We start from the raw sequence: 25,004 nt of genomic DNA on the forward strand, positions 1-25,004 counted from the left end.
TTCATCTAATTTAATAATTCAAACATCGAAGCAACTGTGGCACAAGAATTTCACTATACCCTTGAAGTGTATGTGACAATAAAGATCTCTAAAATAACCAAACCTTAAAAAACAGCAAAATCTTCAAAAGCAGAAAACTAATTCACATTAACACAAAATACTTGCTGCATTCAAATAAAAATGTAACCAACCCTTTTTGCAATTTCTGGATTGATCCCAAAAAGAAAAAAACTTAAATAGTGATGAGTGAAGCAATTCACTTCAATTTGGATTTGCAGTGAAACTTAAGAGTTTCACTTTGCAGTCGCATTCACAAAATAAGTTTTGTTTTAAAAATAAAATTTGTGCCATTAGCTCATATATTTTCTTCTCATCTACAACATTCTTCTTCATAAGCAAAAGTACGGCAAACATTATTCTGCTGCAGAGCATGGAAAAGTAGGGTGATTGATTGACAAAAGCAATCAATAATTTGGTTGATGAGTTGTTAATTATGACCTGATAAAGCTGTGCCAGAATTAAATGCAATCCAACACATATGTATTACATTGCAATGTAGTTAACACATTGGACTTCATTTAATTTTGGTACAAGTAATCTTCCATACTCACCTATATCATCCAACATTATTTGCACCTGTGCTGCTCATCATTAATTGTCAATATTTGGATACAACGGAATTAAGGGAAAAAGGGACATTCAGGAAAAAATGTCCACAAAAGAATGAATAAACAAGAGAAAGTTAAGCTTTTAAAGCTTTGACAAACATGACCCATTTTTGAGTTTCTCCTAAACACGTATCACACAAAGGCACATTTTACAGTATAAAATCAGAGGCTAAAAAAAGACCAGCCAATTAAACAATTATATTAATCCGACATAAGAGCAACTCGTTGACTTGTGAAACTGGTTGAAATAAAAACCTGAAGTTATAGTGATACTGCAAGACTGAGCTTGAAAATCACTGATTTTACTATAAACCGCCAGACATTAAAAGTAATTGTACCATGTTTTCCACTTTTATTCAATTCATTATTTTTAGATTATAATAAATTATAATATTGAAATATGGGTTCAATTAATTGTAGCACCCAAACTAAACAAAGCCAACTAATTAAATGTGGAGTGCAGTTAACACCACTGACTGACTTCAATTGAAAACACTGAACAGAATGAAGACCTCCAACCTGTGTTGGCCTCTAGGGCCTTGACTGGCCACCGCTACAATACGCGGTCAAAGAGGACTACAATCTGTTTTGGTAGATTTGGATGTAATCAAAATTAGAACATTCCAGCTTCATTATTATTACATTTTCAAATGATAAAGTCAGTGCTTCACTGACACCCAGTGGAAATTTAACAAACTGCATGTCTTACTTTATATTTATATCAATTAGTTTATGTATTTCTCCCCAGCAATAACAGAGGCAATTGAAATACCTCAATTCATTGGTCGAAGCTACCTTACATATGACAGCAAGGACATCCTGAAAAGGTAAATAACTAAAAAAAAAATCTCCTTATTTTATGCGAAAGATGTTTCCATTCACTGTGTTTTACTTGTGCAGAGTTTCAGGGTCTCGATCCAATCTATTTATGAGATTTAAGACCACGGCAAAGGATGGACTGCTTTTATGGAGAGGAGATAATCCAATGAGGCCTAATAGTGACTTCATCTCACTGGGTATTCAAGATGGAATCTTGGTCTTCAGGTGAGTGTCATTGAATCCAGGCCAAGTTAAGCTGATGTCACATTACGCAACTTGTAATCGTTGAGAATGTCAGACACGCTCACTACAGTTGCTGATCTTGTCACCGGATCATGTAAATTTACACAAATGAAATTTGTGAAGCATGTCGAATTTAGTGACCACATGCTGACTTTCCAGCACAGTTGTGCTTGCCCCTTTTTGCGACTGCCTGATGGAGTCAGTGCTGTACAACGGGTTAAAAGGTATGGTAAATTCAACTTGTAGTCTCTTTTTTTTTAATATTATCATGGTATGTAAAACATGAGACATCAGACATATGAGCTTCTCTTCTGTTTATGAAGTCCAAAATTTCAGTCTTCCTTATTCCCCATCACTACCCTGTGCTTCTGACTGAGCATTCATTGGTTGACAACACTCATGTCAACATCTCCAACTAAAGACAAAGTCAAACCTATTTGGTTTTGTTGCAGTGAGTCACTGGGTACATCCCATTAGGCAACCATCTCCATGTGAGTGCACCACTGATGGCATTCAATCCAATTAGATTAAGTAAATGAAGGCTGCAACAGAAAGTTTCTGCAAAAGTCATGTAATGTGACATAGCCTTTAATAGATTTTTCATTCTGTGTTATATTCCTGTTTTGGAGTTGAATACTATAATAATATCAAGGAACTGTGTAAGGAAGAGTGATAAAGGTACTGCTTTGGAATACAATATAATCAGCTTGTATTCAACATAAGCACTGACCTCCTTCAAGTTTAATTTGAATATTTAGAAAAGCACTGTGGACCAATACTTGTGTTTACCCATGTCTTCAAGTGTTGCTCAGATCATTTTCAAATTATTTCTGGTATAAAATAAGTTGTCGAATATTAGTAAAAGTGAGGAGTTCTGCTAGCACGTGATGGGACTCACTATTTTTAAGTTAATGTTATAGAGAAACATAGACAATATACTGTGTGTCACATTTTCACAGCCATTTTGTTTTGCTAAATTTACTTATTTTTCTTGAATAAAACCTTTTGGATATTCAAAACATTTAAGACAATGGCCTTTATATATATTTGTTATTAATTCTAATTCTTTATTTTAAGATGTAGTTCTACAAACCCAAATTAGGAAGAAGTTGAGACAATATGGAAAATGCAAATAAAAAAATGCAGTGTTTTTAAATTTACTTTGACTTTTATTTCATTGCAGACGGTATGAACCCAAGATATATCATGTTTTGTCTGGTTAACTTCATTTCATTTGTTAATGTACAAATATATATGTTTGTTTCATTTGTAAAAATGCTGCAGTTACTTGAAGGCCTGTGAAATGAAGACACATTCCAGGTTATCTGTCCATTTTATGAGCTTAACTGACCCATTCCTGGATGATGGGTAAACCCCACAACATTAGGAATAAAGCTGGAAAGACGCTGGATAAGATGCCAGATGATCACAGTACTCGTACCCACACATGGGCAATTTCCTGCCTCCTGTCAGAGTAAAGGCCATGTCACATTAGAGGACTTTTCCAGTCATAGACATTTTACATATTCTTAGCAAGTTGTGAGCACTTATGTCATGCTGTCATGACTGCCATCCATGTAGTGTGATATACCCAGTGACTCGGTCTAACCAGTCAAAATCAAAATGTCTCAAGTTGTAGGGTTGGCCTCTGTGTGCGTTAAAGCTGACAACCAATAAGCACCCACCTTGAAGTACTATGCATATAATGAGGCAATGAGGAATAAGGAAAGCAGATGTATTGGACCACGCAAACATAAGAGAGGTTCATCTGATGTCTCATATTTTATGTACCATGATAGAATAGAAAAAAAATTGGTGAGTTTGCAGCTAAATTCATTGTACCTATAAACCCTTCCCATGCGAACTATACTTAATTTGTCGCACAGCTTATTATGGGCTGACAAAAAAACTGAAGAGCTCATCATATTTTGGAAATGTAAAACTGTGATGGAAAGTCATCATATAATCTTACAATTCCTCAGTGATTTCTAGTTGCGCAAATGAACATACTCTGGTTACAAGATTTGCAATTGCAGATATCCTTCTCCTCCAACTAGAAGTTGTGTAATGTGACATTGACTTAATATACACGTTTTTGGGATATTGGTGGAAAGACTAGTCTAACCAACTAAGAATATGTTTATTCTATACGGAAAGTGATTGGCTTCAAGAGGATTCTGTAAATAAATTAATTGTAAATACTTTTGAATCCCAACAAGTGCATGTTGGGTTAATTGAGCCAATGTGATTAACAGTAGGTGTGTGCCTGAATACGTATTTCAGCCAGAGTTATTTGACCGACCAGTTCTGGATTACGTTGGTACAGGCATTACCACATCCCAAGGGTGTGTATGATTGGTTAATCTGTGTGTTTGCACTTTATGAGTGCATATGGCACCTGCCCAGCTCTTAGTCTTGCCAGACTGGACTCTGTTGCAGAAAACACTAAATAAAGAAGAGTCTAGAGCCATCATTATAGGTGAAATTTAAAGATGACCTTTATTATGACACTGGCAGGATGTGAATCAACTGTTCCACCACATCCTAAATGTTCTCTATTGGATTGAGATCTGGTGACTGTGGAGGTCATTTGAATATAGTGAACTCATTGTCATGTTCAAGAAACAAGTTTGAGATGATTTGAGCTTTGTGCCATGGCGTGTTATCCTGCTGGAAGAAGCCACCAGAAGTTGGATACACTGCGGTCATAAAGGGGTGGACATGGTCAGCAACAATACTCAGGCAGGCTGTGGCATTTAAATGATGCTCAGTTGCTACTAAGGAGCCCAAAGTATGCCAAGAAAATATCTTCCACACCATTACACCACCAGCACCCTGAACAGTTGATACTAGGCAGGATGGCTCCGTGCTTTCATGTTGCTGACACAAATTTTGATCTTACCATCCAGATGTTGAGACTTGTCGGTCAAGGCAACATTTTTCCAATCTTCTATCATCCAATTTTGGTGAGCCTGTACGAACTGTAGCCTCAGTTGCCTGTTCTTAGCTGACAGGAGTGGCACCCAGTGTTGTGTCCTGCTGTAGCTCATCTGCTTCAAGGTTTGACGTATTGTGTGTTCCGAGATGCTCTTCTGCATCTCTCATTCGTAACGAGTTACTGTTGCCTTTCTATCAGCTTGAGCCAGTCTGGCCATTCTCCTCTAACCTCTGGCATCAACAAGGCATTTTTGCCCAGACAATTTTCGCTTACTGGATATTTCCCTTTTCTCTGACCATTCTCTGTAAACCCTAGATGGTTGTTTGTGAAACTCCCAGTAGATTAGCAGTTTTTGAAATACTCGGACCAGTCCCTCTGGCACCAACAACCACACCACATTCAAAATCACTTCAATCAACTTTCTTCCTCATTCTGATGCTCAGTTTGAACTTCAGCAGGTCATCATGACAATGTCTACATGCATAAATGCATTGAGTTGCTACCATGTGATTGGCTGATTAGATATTTGCGTTAACAAGCAGTTGAACTGGTGTACCTAATAAAGTGGCCAGTAAATATATAATTCCCAATAAAAAAGTTAAAAATTCCAGAAATTTAGAGAGGTGAGTAATCACAAGGATAAATGTTATCTATCCAATAATACTACTTTTATACTCAATGATGAACATTTGGAATAAAATATTTACCAGACATTAAGGTGTACTTATCATTTCTTACAGCTACAACTTGGGCAGTGGCATTGCCACTATTACGGTGAACGGATCTTTCCACGATGGCAGATGGCACAGAGTCAAGGCAGTAAGGTATGTGATTATGTCATTAAAATCTCCACTGCATCTGCAGATGACTACAGTCAACTACGGCTAATCCTTTGGGAAGCTTTATAGCAGGGATATCGTACTCCAAGTCCAGAGAACTGTGATGGCTACTGATTTTCATGTCATTTTAATAATCAATTACCATCACTAACTGAGCAATAATAGAAACAAAGGGTTGTTACTCTGCTGTATCACCTTGAGCTCCTTCCCCCATAAATGCCCGTGGTCAGACACTGGAAGAGGCAGGTCGTCCCCTCATTTGTGGCACAATATACTTTTTAGCAAGAGTCTGAACAATTTTGAAGTAATGGTGTCATCTAGTGACCATTTAAATTATTACACTAATTGATCATTTTTTATGGAAGGATGTTGCACAAAGTTTTTCATATTTATTTGCTGATAATTGTATTTAGAGCATTGACTGCCTTTAACTATGTAATCCCTCCACTCAAAAATTACTTTAAAAGCAGTAAGGTTACATTTACCAATTCTTTATCTTGGGATGGCTTCACTTTTAACACCCTATGCTCATCCTCTCTATTATTTACAAAGAAGACACCAAATTATAAAACAAAAGAAATAAACACTGAATTTCCTTTCCAGTACTTTGCAGTGATAGCAGGAGAAAAATCAGTAGTACATAAAGAGCATACCATTCAGAAAAGAAATCTTCCAAATCTTATAAAGCATTCCCCATTAATTTAAACCCTCAATGGTGATTAACATATACCACAAATGACATACAAACTCAAGTCTCAAATAACATGTACATGAGAAACAACAATTAATACAACTCACCCTAACTTTTATACAAACTACAACAACACGTCTCACAAAAACCACCAGCCTCCAACAATGACTTTAAAATAACATGAATCACAATACACACAACTGCTTTTACTTCATAGCGCGTCACTTACACAAAACAATAACACGCAACACAAACCCCAAACCCAGCAGATCAAATAAGCAAAACAATCAAGAAATACAGTATATCCTGATGCTAACTGTACTGTCCAACGCCATCTAAATCAATATGAGAAAAAAACAAAAAAATGAATACCATCCATGATAAGCAGTCTTGTAAAAATGAATATATATATATATATATATATATATATATATATATATAGTGGAATATGTTCAAACCCGACACACACAGGCAGACACAGAATGTCATAAAACACACATGTTTTAGTTATGCAACTCACAATACCACCAACGATACATACACCAACCACCAACTCAGTCCTTTAAACTCTTTTCTTTCTCTCTCTGCCACCTCCACTCCTCTCTTCCGAGCTCTGTCCACTTATACCTGACTCTGGCTCCTGAGTGGAGTGAGGTGATCTCTTTTATACAGTACCCGGATTAACATCCGGCAGCACTTCCGGGTGTGGCGGAAGTGCTGCAGACCACAGTTCCAGAGCTGCCCAGGCGTCTCCTGGTGGTGGCCACGTTGGTCCACAGGGTTGAGCTCCCCAGGTCCGTGGCCCCGACACAATCCAGAGTGGCTGCCCACTTCCATTCCAGGGAAAACACTGCCCTTCTCCGTCCCGATGGGGCAAGGTACCTGGATGTCTGTCACAATATATATATATATATATATACAGTATATATATATTATATATATACACTAGGGGGTTGTGCCCCCTACTCGCCTCGCTTGCTCGCCTGCCCCACAGCCCCCACCCCCGGGGGCGTGCTTCACACTACTAGCCACTTTGCTTCTCTGCCGCTCACGCTGTGAATTGGGGGGGGGAGAGCTGAACGCACACGGATGTACGTATCAGCTGCTGGCTTGCTGCTAGCTGCTACCAAGCTGTGTGATCTTTATGTTGTGCTGCACGTTGATCATTTAAAAGTCTGTACAGCAGCTGTCCTTTTGTCTCACTTACTTGTCTTGCAGGACTTCAAAGTGTCTCTCCGAGATAATCATGTCTCGACCCAAGATTTTTTTATATAATAGATAGATAGATATATATATAGAGAGAGAGAGAGAGAAAAAATTGAGCTCACCAACCATTCAAATGAAGTCCTGTCGGAAGATGATTAACAATGCTCCAACATCTTTCCCGTAGCTACATATTCCTTCAAGGTCCACTAATATAATTGCACCACTTAATTTGTTCTTTGTACTATGCTATGACAATTGACACACTGCCCTCTGGTTTAAATCTCATTATATTTGTGGTGCTGAATGTCTTCCATCTCTTCTCTTCATTCTGACTGTGTAACAGTGCCCCTTTTTAAACTTTATAATACAGCATTTCCCAGACCTCCATCCTGAGGACCCTCTGTAGCTGCAGGTTTTTGTTCCATCTAGATTCTCAATAAGTGATAATAATTGATAATAACTGATCTCATTTACTTAGCTGTTTTTTTTCTTGTATCTTATTCTGCATTCAGAAAAGCACAACAGTATGGATTTTACATTATAAGACATTTAAGAATATTTATTTTTACTATAGTTTGAAATCCTTAACTCTTTTTTTTCCTACTATTTTTCCCTTTTCTGCATTGTTTGCTCCCTTCATTGTATCCTAATAATGACCATTAAAACCATGCAGAGCAGACACCAGGCAGGTTTGACAAAGGGGTGTAATATTTATGTTCTCTTTTGTTCTGTTTCACTTTTTGCAACTTTTAAAATGTTCAAAGTCTAGTTTTTAAGTATGCAGATGATAAAATGTATTGAAATGCTTTTGCATTTATAAATTAGTTCTGGGAGATTTATTGCCTTCAAAAAATGAACAGTTCTAAGCTGAACTTTATCCCAAAAAGAGTAGAGACAAAAATTAAAAGAAACAGGTTATAAACTGACCTCTGTGGCATTACGATAATATAAACATCAGGATTAGAGAAAAGGCCAGACTGATTAATGCGTTCATCCATTTGCCCTCACTAGGGGGGCTAAGAATGGACAGAACACATACTTTATGTATACAAGCTGTGAGCTCTGCTTTACTTGAAAGGTCAGCCTCTTCACACTTGGATTTCCCATGTTTTTTTAAAGCTCGGTGCCTCTCTACAGAAGTTACATTCTTTACGGTCATTTTTATCCTTACCATATCTCATGGGGAGGTGGAGCTGACTGCGACAAGGGCTAAACCAGAAATTATCCCAGCAGCAGCCACAGCAGGAGCAAGGAAAGACGTCAGTGCAGTAAGGACACCATCCCATCACACATAAGTACACAAAAAAGAACAAATTGCAAAGAATGGCATAGACAGTAGAAGGAGAGGATTTCAAAGTCACAGTTCATGTTATAAAAGAAGAAAAATCAAAGCACAATCAAAGCACAAGTGCTAATGAATACTTTTGGGACAGATTATTATAATTAATAAAATAAAGATCATGTACACCGATAGTTGCTGCGGCAGCTTAACCACTCCTGAAGGTGGAACCCAGACTCTCCTTTGAACCAGACTTATCATTGCCATTAATGATTAGCATTTTAAATAAGGCCACATAAATTGTTGATTACTAGAATGTTTTTAAATTGATGATGATCTGCAATAATGAAATCTTACCGTAATATTCCATGTTCTTTGACACTTTTCTATAATGTAAACTTTCAACAAGAAGACAAGTGACAAAACTCTGAAATGAAAGAAAATGTGATGAGATGTTAAAATTAGTTGGATTTAATAACATTTAATGTCAGTTTATTTCTAAAGATTTTGAGACAAGAGAAATGCAAATTCATAAACACAAGATAAATTACACCCCATTGAAGCAATCAGCATTGATGACAAGGCCAAACTTCAACCAGTCATTTGGTCAACAGAGAAGGCAACTGATTTTGACTTGACCAAACACCAAGATCTGCATAACTCCAGGAAGCGTACAAGAAAGATTAGTGTTGATTCTTTCCATCCTGAACCTGCTGGTAGAATCCTCCCTGCTAGTAGAAGTTACAGATTAAAACGAAATGGCATAAAAACAGCTTTTTCCTCCAACCAGTACATCTAATATATTTTTAACAGTCCATTGTGCAACAATGGTCACTAGTTTATATGCTAAGAATTGCTGACATTTAATACTCGAACAATGATCTTATGTTTTGTTTGAAATGTATTTTATATTGTCATGCAATGGTTTGTTATGTGTATCAGCGTAAGCAACTGACAATTCAAATTACTTGTATGTGTAAAGGTACTAGGCTAATAAAGCGATTCCATTCCATTCCTTGTAATGGTCCCAGGCCATTATGGATCATGCTGACATAACACACTAAAGAATTAGATGAGGCCTTTTTACTTCAAGGTCAGCACAACCTCTCATGCTAGAACAATGACAAACATATTCAATAAATAACAATTCCATTATTCCATTGCGCCCGATTAAAATTGTGTGCAAAGGGATTTACTCAGATGTTCTGTCCAAGGCAACAGGAGCTTTAAAAGCATTGCTTGCTGTTGTTATAATCTGATTTTTTTTCTTACTTTTATACTGTGTTTTTCTGGTTTCTCTTCTATTTTTTACTGTTCTAGGTTTTGAAATACCCACATTCAAATACTGTGGTTATTTATTTGATTAAAAATAATTTAATATAGTTTCTTAGTTTTGCAACTTTTCCACTGCCATTTTGTTTTTTTTACAGATGTGATTTCAGAGGTCAAAGCCTCTGACTGTCTGGTGTGACATTTTAAAGGACAGTGCAACTCACTTCTGGGTATCCGAGATTACGGATAAACTGCTTCAAAACTTATTGTGTGATTATTTTGGATGAGGTTTCATGGTACAAGAACTTTTGACTTTGACTTAAATAAATTTCATGTTCTGGTCTTTTCCCATTAAATAACCTGCCCTTTCCATCCATGACAGTAGAGCTGTCTCTTGTCACCCAGCAAACTAGAATTTGTAAGCTTACAATCTCTTGCCTCATCCTGGCTACAGTGTGGCATATGCAGAATGGAGCAGAATTTCATATTTGTGGGATAATCCATTGGACGAGCAGTCAAGCACGTTAAAGGCATTAAGTGTAGCACTAATTTCCATTTTTGGCATTCAAATCAGGTATACACTGAAAAAAATATTTTATTTCATGTGATTGTTATACATTTTTGGACACTGAATTTAAATAATGAAACACATTTTCTCCATTGCATAAAATTTCTTTCACAAAACACATTTTTTAGATGTCAATTTGTTTTTTTATTGCTTTTGCAATTAACTGTGTATTAACTGTAGCTGTGTTTGCCCCAAATTACCAAAGTTCTGCAGCTTTTAGTTTGCTTCATAGGATGATTCAGGCAATAGTGGGACATGTGTTTGAAATTATTCCAAAGACCAAATACTGTATCTTCATTTTTAAAAGTTTTAGTAAAATTTCAAAGCAAAACAATTTACACAAAAATAGAGGGAAAAAATTGATATTAAAGGAGAGAAAAGTTCTCATTTAAAGAAAGTTCTGTTTAAGGCTTACTTTTCTCAAAGTTTGGTCATACAGTTGAACTTTAGGCAAGTTAAACACATCGAGCATGTTCAGAAAACTGTATGCCATCTCCTATATGTAAACATATCTGGCCATCCATGCTAGCAGTAAGACTGTTTCCTAACTGGCTTAATTAACACTCAGTTTTACAGATACAGCAAAGAAAGTTTGATTTCTTGTTAACATACAATTGGTAAAAGACTATAAGCTAGGCAGCTATAAGAAATGGATATTCTATTATTGAAATTAAGCAAACACTTAAGTGAATTTAACATTAAACATTACTTTCTACGATTGGCTCCTACATTAACTAAATATAAATATTTTAGCTTAATGATAATTTGTTTGAACTTTATATTTTCAAATATTAAAATCTATGTTTAAAGCTATGGAAATCTTCTCGAGGAAAGTATATACAATGAGGGCCGTTGGTTCATATGTGGAGACCTGAAAATTCTGTTTGCCTTACTGCATTAGCAGTCAGGGATTACAAAATTCCCAGGTTTTCTCTGTGAGTGGGACAGCAGAGCCATGAATTTACAATGGGTTCAGAAGCAATGGCCAGCTAGGAAAAAATCTACAGCTTGGTGCGAAAAACATCATCAGACCTAGCTTAGTGGATCCACCGTTTCATAGTAGGTTTGGTTTAATAAAGCAGATTGTCAAAACCCAATCAAGAGATGAAGCCTGTTTTGTGTGTTTGTGTGGGAAGTTTCTGGGCTTGTTAGAGGCTAGATTGAAAGATGGCAGTCTTGATATTAGAAAACTCATGTAGAATATGATGGTGCGATGAATGACCTTAAATGAGAGGCTTTGGCATTACGTATATACTCGTGTTTAAGTTCTTCCGCGGGTAAATCGGGGTTTGATTTTACCATATAATTTCCGGTATTCTATAATGTCGGTCGTATAAGTCGAATGCGTAAAACTCGCGCTATTGGTCCAAGAGAATATGATATGCTAACACCCACCTGAGAGAGTAACCACGGACCACACTGCTTTTTTTTTCCTGTGTATTGTGCCTACGTGAACTAATGGTAATACCCAAAATATTTAGAAGCGACGTTAGCACTGTTTTGTGGTTTTTGTACTTCACACCCTCATACACCTTTACCATAAGAGCATCCCTTATCTACAATGGAGTGTTCAATCAGAAGAAAATATGAAGCTATCGTTACATTAAAAGCCGTTGAAGTGGCGAAAGAAATTGGTAACTGCACTGCATGCAACAAAATTCAATGTGTCTGAGAAACTGATGCAAGATTGGAGGAAGCAAGAAGAAATTAAATATCGTATTTTTGAATGGGCGTATAATTCAGGGTCGGATTTTATGATCGACAAACCAGACTTGTACGTGAATATATACGATATTCAAAGAAGTAACCTCTATGCTTTAAGGTAACAATAAAGATCTAAATTATAAAGAAATTGTGAAACATTTATTAGTTACGTTTAAGCAATTGGGCTCCAACATGAGTCTCAAAGTTCACTTTTTGGATTTGCATTTGGAATTTTTCTCTCATAATCTTGGAACAGTGAGGGAATAGGAGAGTGAAATATTCCATCAAGACATGGAAAGAGGGCACCAAGAATGTTGGTATGTCACTGTGATGTCAAACTACTGCTAGATTATTCTTAGGGATGCTCCAGAAAAAGTGTACCAATGATGTGTCACCAAACAAAGTTTTGGATTAAAAAAAAAACTAAAAAGTGACAAAAACTAGAGAAGTTATATGTTACTCAGTGACTATGTATTGTTGTTTTCTATACGTTATTTACTTAAAAACATTAGATTGACTAAATATTTTCATATTAAATTGATTTAGAACAATACTGTATACACAAATTGTGTACTTTGTTAAATTTTAATTACATTTCTTTTCACTTTTGTACTTAAATGTTACATCCCGGAAACAATCTAATTAAATTTGTGCTCATTAATGCAAGTAAAAATAACAATTTACAATTAAAACAATTTTTTATGAGTTTAATTTTGTAGACCTGTGAATTCTTCCAAAAGATGCCCCTTACCTGGTGAGAATAGCCCCTACAGCAGTCCTTGAACCCTAATTAAGAAGCTTTGACATTCTTATTTCCTGTTAAACAACAGCCTGCACTCATTGTCTACATATTTAAGCCCTCTCACATTTTAGGCTGGCCACCACGACCAATTCTGTAACACAATGTTTGAACCTGAAGATAGTAAATGACAGGTGACAATGATGTTTCCATTTGCATACTTTTCGACATTCTTGTTGGGAAAGGAACTATAAATAATGATGTCTGTTTTATCTCAGGGATGGCCAAAATGGAAAGCTGACAGTAGATGACTATGGAGCAAAGACTGGAAAATCCCCAGGAATGATGCGCCAGCTAAACATAAATGGTGACCTTTATGTAGGTAAGTGGGTCAAAGAATCCCCTACATTGTATCATGTACCCAGTTTGAGCAAATCAACTGCCATACACCCTCACCTGTTTTAGTAACAACCCTAATAAATATAATACATACCTACTGAAAAAGATGCAATACAGAGAGTGTAAAACAAAATTATATAGCAGATGTTATGATTTGTTGTAACGTGAAAGGAAAAAAATTTATAATATAATGATATATTGATTGGTTAAATTTAATAAAGAAAACAACCAAATTAAATGCAAGAGACAAATAATCAAAGAAAGGCAGAAATTAAACTTATGCTAAACTCATTTCCAGTAAACTATGGAAGATTTCCTAGAAGTTTTCTTACACTTCTATAAAGAGTAATGCAGAAAAGGTATGAACTCCAGAACAAAAGCTAATCCAATCCTCAAACTTAATTCCATTAAACTAAATCAGATGTAACTATTACAAAAGAAAATATAACTCAAATGGAGTTTCAAATTGAAAGCAGCTACTAAACAAGGGAGCTATAAGCAAAGAGAAAAACCGACTGTGAATAACAGCGTTCTTAAATTTGACAGCATCAGGTCATTGCATAGTGGCTGCAAACCTGCAGGCAAAGTGGAAAATAGGTAACAATTAGGCAAAACCTAACAAACAACACAAAAAAGTACAACATAACCATTAACTACAGCAGAAGAAAAAAAAAGATTACAATCAAAGGAAATAAAACCGAACAAAGCACCAAAAATAGTGACTGAGCTCACAATTAATTTTTGTAATGCAGTCTCAGTTTTAGCTCCTATCTAATATGGTCTATATACATTTCAGTCAAGTTCTAAGCATTAAAAATGGGGTACAAATCAGACACAACTGACAATGTGTCCCAAGTAACATCTGTTAATCAGTGTAAAGTTGGTGGTGAGGGTTGTCTATGACAAATTGGCTCAGACTTTATCATGGTGGTGGTAAACAACAGCAAGTTTGTTTTGTGCGGAGGAACTTCTTTAAGCACAAGGGATTATAACATTGAATCCTGTGTATTCAAATTAATTATTCAAAATTGTACCATATGCCCGCTTTTGTAGGTGGCCGAATTTTCATTTGCTAACATGCAAATCCTTTTATGATGATAACTTTACCCTAGGCAACTTACACTAGAAAGATACGTTACAATTTTTCCAAACATGTTTCATAACTGCTGCACAAGCAGGTTAGAGAACTACCACTGTGTCCTCAGTGTTTAACCGTCTTGGCGTTCACCCTTAGTAATTCTAAGGCTCGGAATTCTATGTAAATAGAGTTATTCCCGAGTCCTACTCGGGTTAATCTATTTAGATGACATATGCAGTGTTAAACTCGAATAACTCTCTGGACTGTAGTCTGCTTCCATCTTGTGGATGAAATAGCACCATACTACAAAGAAATCATGAATATATCTATGCATTCTTCCACTCTGTGGTAACTCATCAGTATTCATGAGAGGGGCGGAACCTTCACAGAAAACACAATGGCATATAAATGAAAAGGTTTAAATCCACTTTTAAAACAAACTGATGGGATTAATAAAGTATCTATCTAAGGGGAAATTCACATACTCCAGGAGCAGCATACTGACAAAAAAACAATATTACATTAAAGAGTAATAAAAATGCAGGTAAAACAGACAATAACTTTGTATAATGTTAACGTTTACCCACCCAGATGGAAATAAAGAGTCGCATAGTATGGGGGAGGAACAATCTCCTCAGTCTGTCAGTGGAGCAGGACAGTGACAGCGGTCTGTCACTGAAGCTGCTCCTCTGTCTGGAAACGATACTGTTCAGTGGATGCAGTGGATTCTCCATGATTGACAGGAGCCTGCTCAGCGCCCGTTGCTCTGCCACAGATGTCAAACTGTCCAGCTCCGTGCCTACAATAGAGCCTGCCTTCCTCACCAGTTTGTCCAGGCGTGAGGCGTCCTTCTTCTTTATGCTGACTCCCCAGCACACCACCGCGTAGAAGAGGGCGCTCGCCACAACCATCTGATAGAACATCTGCAGCATCTTATTGCAGATGTTAAAGGAAAGTGAACCATTACTTGAATCAAGCAATAATGATGATGTATTAATTGGTTATCAGATGTTGATAAAGATAGTAAAACTGATGCAAATGGCACTGTACATCCGAACCGCCATGATATGTCTGGCAAATTTGGTTGTGTAAAGGTTCCCAGTGGATCAAGTAAGTGCATGGCAAAAAGGCCAAAGTATTGTGATCAAGTAGAAAGGCAGGAAAGATATTAGCCTCTCAAGAACTGTTCACAATGCAGCAATATTCAATGTTTGCGTCTGGGCAATCGTGGACGTCACCTTGCGCTGTGGTAGCCTACAATGACATAAAGCGTGGTTCAATACTGAGAATCAGTGTCTGACCTTCTACCCTTCTCTTGCACAAGCAACATAAAAATATAAGAAATGTGCGCAAAGAAACATGCTCCTGACTGCAGTTTCAAAATATATCACATAAAGGTTGGCTCCAGCAGACCCCCGTGACCCTGTGTTCGGATTCAGCGGGTTGGAAAATGGATGGATGGATGGACTTGTACAGCAGTTTTGACACTAAATATACCTTTCCTACTGTATTTATGTTGACATTGGTATTTACTTGTTTCTGATGCACATAATAACATTTTTTTTTCTTGTTGAAAAAAATTCTACTTTTTGGCACATTTTTTCCAGGATTAAACATAAAGCTAAGAAGACTATGGTCCAATTCTGCAGCTATCATGTCAAATCATGAAACTAGGTTTTTATAAAGGAATACTTCACACAAAAATAGATTTTTATATGTTACTCAGCCCATGTACATTGTAGTGATGGTTGAGAAAAAAAATATAATGTCATGTTTTCATGACGAAAGGACATAATAAAGTTTCTGATAGAACAGGACTCAATAGTAACCAACACTGAACAAAAGCAAGCAGTATCAAGAACCATCCACAGAAAAATCTTATGTTACTCATGTTGCATAATCAACAGGTCAAGTCATCCAGTCGTATGCTCACAATGTGCAAAGAGTGTGTAGTTTTTGCTAAAATATTGTTCAATAAATAACTGGAAAATAAAAGCAGTCCCCAAACAGGAAACCCCTTCACACAGGTTCACGCTTTTGAATTGAACACAGGCCTCTAGACCAGGGGTAGGCAACGTCGGTCCTGGAGTGCCACAGTATGTGCAGGTTTTTGTTCCAACCCAGTTCCTTAACGAGAACTCAATTATTGCTGATGAAGCACATATTGCTTAAGTGACATTTTAATGCTTCATTTTAGTGGTCTCGCTTGTTAAGGTTCTCCAACCTTAATTGCTTATTTCAATCTTAAACTGCTGCATTCAGTGTTTTAATTGCTCCTTATTAGCAATCAGATGTAAAAGACAAAGCAGCCAGCAGTTCTCCAGCTAGCTTTTTTCCAATTACATCTGTGTGTGTTCATCATGCACGGTTTGATTTAATAAAACACTTAATAGAAAAATGTGACAGACTGAAAATGATCTGTTTTAGGTTTCAAATCATTTGGATGATATCCTTGGAAAGGAAAAAAATCTACGATATAAAAGCCTTACATTGCACAGACTAACAAGCCATAAAATTAAATAAGGTCTGAGACTGGCAATGATTGGTTTCTAATTAAGCAATTGGGTTGAATGAAAACCTGTAGCTACTGCGGCTCACCAGGACCGACATTGCCTACCCCTGTTTTACATCTTATTGCTAATAAGGAGCAATTAAAACACTGAATGCAGCAGTTTAAGATTGAAATAAGCAATTAAGGTTGGAGAACCTTAACAAGCGAGACCACTAAAATGAAGCATTAAAATGTCACTTAAGCAATATGTGCTTCATCAGCAATAATTGAGTTCTCGTTAAGGAACTGGGTTGGAACAAAAACCTGCACATACTGTGGCACTCCAGGACCGACGTTGCCTACCCCTGCTCTAGACCAATGTTTGCGGCCTGAAATTACCAAATACAGTGGAACCTCGGTTCACTACCATAATTCGTTCCAAAAACCGATTTGGTCGTGAACCGAAGCAATTTCCCCCATAGGGTTGTATGTAAATATAATTAATCCGTTCCAGACCATACGAACTGTATGTAAATATATATATTTTTTAAGTTTTTAAGCACAAATATAGTTAAACCATAGAATGCACAGCGTAATAGTAAACTAAATGTAAAAACATTGAACAACACTGAGAAAACCTTGAACAACAGAGAAAACTAACATTGCAAGAGTTCGCGCTATACCGTAGCCTTATGACCCGATCGCTGTAAACACTCTTTTTAAATGAGTTTTAAGCACAGGGGAAAAAAGGAACATTTGAACAAATCCGAAATTTATTTAAAAGCCAACCATAAACCACCAAGAAAGTAACATTGCAGGAGTTCACGCTAATACCCTTACAACCCGATCGCTGTGTAAACTTTTTTTTTAATGAGTTTTAAGCAAAGGGAAAAAAATGAACATTTGAAAAATCAGGAATTTAATAAACAACCAAGAAAAGTAACATTGCAACAATTCACGCTACGAACCGAAAAATGAACATTTGAAAAATCCGTAATACAAAAACTAACCGTAAACCACCAAGAAAACTAACCTTGCATGAGTCGAGTTCTGGCATGAAGTGAGGAGGAACTGGGTGGAGAACAATCCGGTCTTGTCGCAGTTGAAGACTTGTTGCGGGATGTAGCCTTCGTCCTCTACTAATTTTGTGAAATTTTTCACGAATTCTTTCGCAGCTTAAGCGTCAGAACTAGCAGCCTCTCCATGCCTTACCACACTATGAATGCCACTTCTCTTGCGAAACTTTTCAAACCATCCTCTACTGGCTTTAAATTCCTCACTTTCGCCACTCGTAGAAGGATAGTTTTGCAGCAAATTGCCCTGAATCTTCCTGACTTTCTCACATAACATCACCTCGCTTACGCTGTCCCCTGCAAGTTCCTTCTCGTTCAGCCACACTAGCAACAGTTTTTCCACCTCTTCCAGCACTTGAGGCCTCTGCCTGGTTAACGCTGTAACTCCTTTTGCAACATCAGCTGCTTTAATAGATTCTTTCTGCTTTAGAATAGTCGAAATTGTAGATTTTGACTTCTTGTACTCGGCGGCAAGATTACTAACACGAACGCCACGCTCATACTTTTCAATAATTTCTTTCTTTCCTTCGATTTCAATTTTCTGCAAAACTTTCTTCTCACCACTCTTCACTTGCTTAGAAGCCATGGTTAACTATAAAAGCACACGAAATACTGTAAAGCACAAAGAGTTCACAGGTAAAGCACGCACGTCTGACTGAGAACAATGAACAGGGAGAGGCTGAACACGTGCTTAAATACAGTAATCGGCGCATACGAACCGGAAAGGAAATGAAATAGAGCACAAAGAGTTCACAGCGAAAGCACGCACGCACGTGCAAGCACGCACGTCTGACCGAGAAGAATGCAACACGTGCGGAAATCATCGGTACACACAAACCGAAAGGGAAACTGGCTTGTTCGTATACCGAGTGTGTGGTCGTGAACCGAGGCAAAAGTTTGGAGAACTTTTTGGTCATAAACCGATTTGTACATGTACCGAGACGTTCGTGAACCGAGGTTCCACTGTATAACTGAGTACTATTGCAGGTTAAATTTAGTTCTAATTGATTATAAAGAAAATCTATGTTTTACCTTCTTGATCTAAATCATGTCAGCTATTTCTTATCATTTAAAGACCAAACATCTTCACTTTTACAACTGCTGAACATACACTGGCCATGGACATTACCATCACACAAGGCCCTTACTGTAATCCTGTTTACCACCATAAGAATAGACTTATTGGCATGAAATAAAAGTGATCTGCCACAGGGCATGTGAATTAATTAATCAGCTTAGCAGAGGCTGAATAATCAAATACTGCAGGATACACAGCACTGATCAGGGTCAGATCAATGGCTAGCCATGTGCATTGTGGAGAGTGTGGATCAGGATAATAGAACAAGTTTAGCTAATTAAAAGGGGCATTAAATATAGTACAATATACAGTACATCAAAAACATGTATCATGGAAAGTGGTTATAATGTTAATGGGGCTCATATCATTGTTTTCAGTTATAAAAAAGAAAGAAAAACTGCATCAAAACAGTCTAAAATAAAGAACAGCCATCAAAGTGATTTACCGTTTTTTGTGCTTTATAATGATTTGATACTCAGTCTATTACAGAGTAGAGTAATACAGACACCCACACTCAGACGAGGAGCATTTGGAGTTGAATGCCTTTTTGGTAGTGGGATGAAAACAGAGGAGTCAAACATAAATAAATAAATACATAAATAAATAAATAGATAAATGACTGACAAATGAAGGAAGAAAGTAAAAAAACTATACAATCAATCAGCGACTGGGTCCAGATTGAAACCAAAACCACAGGAGGCATCAGCACTGATCACTGTGCTTTTGGATGGTCTTCAAACTGCAGACATTAATTTGTTTAGCAGACACCTTTATCCAAGGTGACTTACAAAGCAAGTTATAATACACATAAGAATGAAAAGAAGATGGAAACATCTAAAACAACACAGAAAAAGAATAAAAAAATGTGAAAGAGGGAGTATCACTACTACTATTACATAACTGAACCTTCAGCGAGGCTAAGACAAAAATCCAAAACCCTTTCTCAGTTCAACAGCAGCTATCCTGTGGGAGGGAAACTAAGCAGATCCAAAATATTTAATGAAGACACCTCAACATGAGTACATTGGATGCAGTTCAGATAGGCAAAGGAAGATCACTGCATAGCTTAGGAGGAAGAACTGAGAAGTGTTGTCCAGTCGTAGCATTACTGGCAAGAGTAGGGACAGTCAGTAGACAAGCAGGCACAAGACAATACATACATCCACACGAAAATGTTAATCCAAGGTAGTGGGAGTTTGTAATCTAAAGCGTGTGTGATGAGTAGAAATGAAACTGACAGGCAGAGGCTGCTCAGAGACTAAGAGAGTGAAGAGATTGAGGAGTAGAACCATTCAGAGAACCGTAGGTCAAGACAAGAGTTTTGAACTGGATCCTTGCAGCCATATGAAGCCAGTGAAGGTGAGAGAGAACCAGTGTCTGAACAAAGAGTTGTGTGGCACAATTAGTGAGGAAGAGTCGGATCCTCTGAATATTATGAGGAAAGAAACAACATGAGTGGATCATTGAAGAAATAGATTTAATAAATGAAAGTGAGGAGTCTAGATTAATTTTTCTAAACTGTACAGGGTGAGCTAAAAAGTACCATCACATTTCAAATGTTTATTCTACAAAAAAACGCTACAAGATAAAATAAATTTTATTACGACACAAGAAAGGGTATACAAAATAGATTTTTTTCACTGTGTTTTAAAAATGATGTCTTCAAGGTGGTGGCCATCATTAGTGATACACTCTTTGAGATGATTTCTGAACACTTGCATAACTTGTTCGGCCATTTAAAAGGGAATAGTGGTGATTTTGTGGCGAATAGCATCCTTGAGAGCTTCAAGGTTTTGAGGTCCGTGTGTGTATACCTTCAACTTGAGATAACCCCACAAGAAGAAATCGCAGGGAGCAAGATCAGGCAAACATGAAGGCCACACGACATCGCCGTGCAGGTAGATCAGTTTACCCGGAAACATCTCTTGCAAAACTTGCATGGATCTTCACGCCATGTGAGCTGTTTCTCCATCCTGTTGAAACCAGGCATCCACCACATCCATTTCTTCCAGTTGGGGCCACAAAAAGTTCTCTAACATTTCAATGTAATATCCTTAAGAGACCGTTGCTCCAACCTCCTCAAAAAGTAAGGGCCTACAATGCCAAATTCTGCAATGGCACACCAAACTGTAACATCTTCACTATGCAGGGGTCTTTGATGAAGTTCACAAGGGTTGCTTTCAGCCCAATACAGAAAGTTTTGCTTATATACGCAACTATTCAAATGGAAATGTGCCTCGTCCTCATGCAAAACCCTCCTCAAAGACATGTTGGAAATGCCTAAGGCAGAAGCATGTTTGCACATAGAACGTCTAGGAAACTGCAAAATTGATTGATGCCCTTGGATGTTTTTAGGCGTTTGCACATACAGTCCAAGGATGGCCTGGAGATTTTCTGTTCAATGTTGTACCCGTCTGTCTAAATTTAGCCACCCACTGAAGAACTGTTTTTCGATTTGGGACGTCACTGTTATAAAGAATGCTGAAGTGCATTCAGAAGGCGTGTTGCGTAGTGATGATGGATTCATTGTTTTGGAAGAACGCTTCCACAGTGAAAGCACGGTGCACACTGGACCAAGGCATTGCTTATCAAATGACCCCCACTCGGTTGCCTCTACTTCACGCAGTGACTTTGAGAAATGTGGTGCTTCATTTTGGCTTACCTTGTATAATAAAGATGGCACGGTGGATTTGTGCCCCAGTGCTGCCTGAGTAGAGTTTGCAGTGGGTTTCTTCTGGATACTCCGCTTTTCTCCCACAGCACAAACACACAGATGACAGGTGTGCTAAATTGGCGTTTGTGTGTTTGCTCTGTGATGGACTGATGCTCTGTCCAGGTGTTGCTTCTGCCTTGTGCCCAATGCCTGCTTTAATTAATTTTAACATTTTAAAAGTATATAATAGTTAATAAACTTGATGGATTAAATAGTCTCCTCTCATTTGTCAAATGTGTTCTCTTACTACTGTATGTCACTTCTGTCCTTCATGGGGACATGTTAAAAGTGGCCAACTGTGCACAGCACCACATTAATTGATCACTATTGACTATTCAATCAGCATTGACTGTTGCTCATTTCATAGAAATCCAATCATTTATTTAGATATTTGGTGCTTTTAACTTCTAAAGCAGACATAAGTAGTACATACAGAAAGCACCTGTCAAAGGAGGTGTTAGATTGATTGATGACTTTAAGCCCCGCCCCAAATATGAAAATATGATTTATGAAAATATGATTTATGAAAATATAAAAATACGAAAATATGATTTATGAAAATATGATTTATGTAAATATAAAAATATGAAAATTTATGAAACTATAAAAATATGGTTTACGTTAATATGATTTATATGCTATAAGATATTGACTCCCCGCTCTAAGTTATAAACTGAAGACACGCCGCTCTAAGTTATAAGTTCACGACACGCGTCTTTATTTTATAAGCACTTATCTTTCCTTATAACTTAGAGCGGCGTGTCTTCAGTTTATAACTTAGAGCGGGGAGTCAATATCTTATAGCATATAAATCATATTAACGTAAACCATATTTTTATAGTTTCATAAATTTTCATATTTTTATATTTACATAAATCATATTTTCATAAATCATATTTTCATATTTGGGGATGGGGCTTAAAGTCATCAATCAATCTAACACCTCCTTTGACAGGTGCTTTCTGTATGTACTACTACTGACATACATAGAGAAGACAGGCTTTTCCTCCAATGTCTGGGTCAAGAATGAAAGTCTTACTGATCAATGATTATAAGAATGTCATTGCATTTGTTTCCTTTCTCTGTCTCTTAGCTGGTGAAAATGGTAATGTACCTTTCTGAAATTTTTAACAAATGGTAAAAAGTGTGCTGGTGAAAGGTAATAACTGCCGCTAAAACAATTCATGCATATTCACGTTTTTGTATTTTTAGGTGGGATGAAGGAAATTGCTCTTCACACAAACCGACAGTACATAAGAGGACTGGTCGGATGCATCTCTCATTTTACCCTGTCCACAGATTACCACGTCTCCTTAGTGGACGATGCCTCGGATGGCAAGAACATCAATACCTGTGGAAATAAGTGACATCTTGAAACCCAAAGGGCCTCCCATACCTACAGGACCAAGTCTTTCCTGTGAAGCCATGTCGACCTAGACAACATGGTTGTGGGTTTGGGAAGGATATTTGTCCATTTTTGAAGATCCTTTCCTAGCAATAGCTTTGCTTCCTCACTTTCACTTTGAAGGTATTCATTTAACCAAAGAGCCATGGACAATTGTCAAAACTCTTATTTATGGGGCACATCATTTTAAACTTATGTGGACGAGGATTCAAGACTGTAGGCGTGTATTCATTAGTGAGTGGCTTCTGAAAACTGAATGGGTGTAATTTAAAATTTGATTTTTTTTTTGTTATTTTAAGAAGTTATACTTTTTCAAGTTTGTAAATACTGTATTTTTAATGTATATTTATTCCTTGATTAGTAAAAATTGTCAACAGCAGTAGAACTTTCTAGCCCTTCTTTGACAGTCATGAAGCTGTTCTCTCAAATTGATAAGATTCTGGGTTCTTTTAAAAACAAATAGGTTTAGATTTTTGTTTTTTTGTAATAATGGACTTAGAGAGATTGGTTCAAAGAAGTAAGCACAACCTGAAAAAAAAAAATTAGTTAAGAAAAACCAAGAGGGGAAACCATAAAAGGTGGTGGGTTTTGATTTTTGTGAGCCAAATTCCTTCCTGGCCTTCAAAAATATGCTCTGCCAAAACTCCTTGGATGGCTATCAACCGGCAGGAAGAGGCTAAGATTGTGGTGCTGGTGGAGGCCGCAGAAACGAACGACAAACAGACTGTGAGCTATGCTTAGCACTGCGCATTAGTCCACACCATTATGGTACATAGAGGTCCAATACAGTAACAAACTTACTAAGACACAGAAAGAATCAAACCACTGATGTCTGTTGGTAGTTGTTCAAAATCACCTCATAAAATGTGAGAAATAGACCAATAGCATGCTGGGAAAGTTTTTTTGGGAAATGTCTTAAGCATACATGCTGTTTAAAAAACTGAATTTGTAAATTTTGTTTATTTCTGAAGATGTACATTTCTGATGCTCTTCAGCTTTGAAGAATAAAATGAACTGTTTAATAAACAATTTTTGTATTGTGAATATGTAAAGTAAAAAAACAAAACGTCTTGTGACATTCATGTTGTGATTTGGACCTGAAAGCAGATGTGTTTAATTCAAGTGTGTATTAATTTTGAAACACCAAACACGATTCTCTATTTTTCAAAAACAACTGCACAAAGTAGTTATGAGCCCAAAATAATAAAAAAGCAAGTTTACATTAGTAACCATACCACAGGTTAAAAACACAGAATACAAAAAAATTGTTCAAATATATACAGGTACTCCTCACTTTATGACCTATTTGCTTAACGACCACTCGGCACTTACGACCAATTGAGTTTCGACCTGCAATTCGGGGAATCCTCTTTCTCAGCTTGAGTGTCGGTCAGTGGCGAATGGTGACATGCGCACTGAGCGTACTATAGGCTTGCTATGCGCTTTTTCAGTCAATTTCATTCCTACAAGCAGTCACTGTGTAACCTCTTTTTTTTTTTACATATTTGTAACCCCAGAATAGTACAGATGTCGACGAAAAGAAAACGTATGGTATCATCTGGAGAAATTGTTAAGAAACGAAGGAAAGCTATCGACCTTGAAATGAAAATAAAAATCATACAAGACTACGAAGCTGGTAAAACGGTTAAAGAAATAGCATGTGACATGAAATTGGCACATTCGACAATTTCAACGATTTTAAAGGGTAAAGTTAGAGTGAAAGAGGCGGTGAAATCATCGACAGGGTTTAAAGCCATAATAACTAGGCAGCGAAAAGGTCTTATTAATGAGATGGAGAAAT

General features: G+C 37.1%; 1 protein-coding gene across 5 annotated transcripts in view; it reads left to right on the forward strand.

The window, feature by feature from the left end:
• LOC114652156 (pikachurin) overlaps positions 1-24,235 on the forward strand; it is a 261,111-nt gene extending 236,876 nt beyond the window's left edge. For all 5 annotated transcript variants that reach the window (XM_051927677.1, XM_028802386.2, XM_051927678.1 and 2 more), the window contains 5 exons: positions 1,417-1,495; positions 1,569-1,712; positions 5,409-5,492; positions 13,245-13,348; positions 23,011-24,235. In XM_051927677.1, the coding sequence (XP_051783637.1) occupies positions 1,417-1,495; positions 1,569-1,712; positions 5,409-5,492; positions 13,245-13,348; positions 23,011-23,165 (566 nt within the window). In that variant the 3' untranslated portion in view covers positions 23,166-24,235. The remainder of the gene's footprint in view (positions 1-1,416; positions 1,496-1,568; positions 1,713-5,408; positions 5,493-13,244; positions 13,349-23,010) is intronic.
• The last annotated feature ends 769 nt before the right edge of the window (positions 24,236-25,004 follow it).

This window comes from Erpetoichthys calabaricus, chromosome 5, assembly GCF_900747795.2.
Source record: "Erpetoichthys calabaricus chromosome 5, fErpCal1.3, whole genome shotgun sequence".
NCBI classification, from domain to species: Eukaryota; Metazoa; Chordata; class Cladistia; order Polypteriformes; family Polypteridae; genus Erpetoichthys; species Erpetoichthys calabaricus.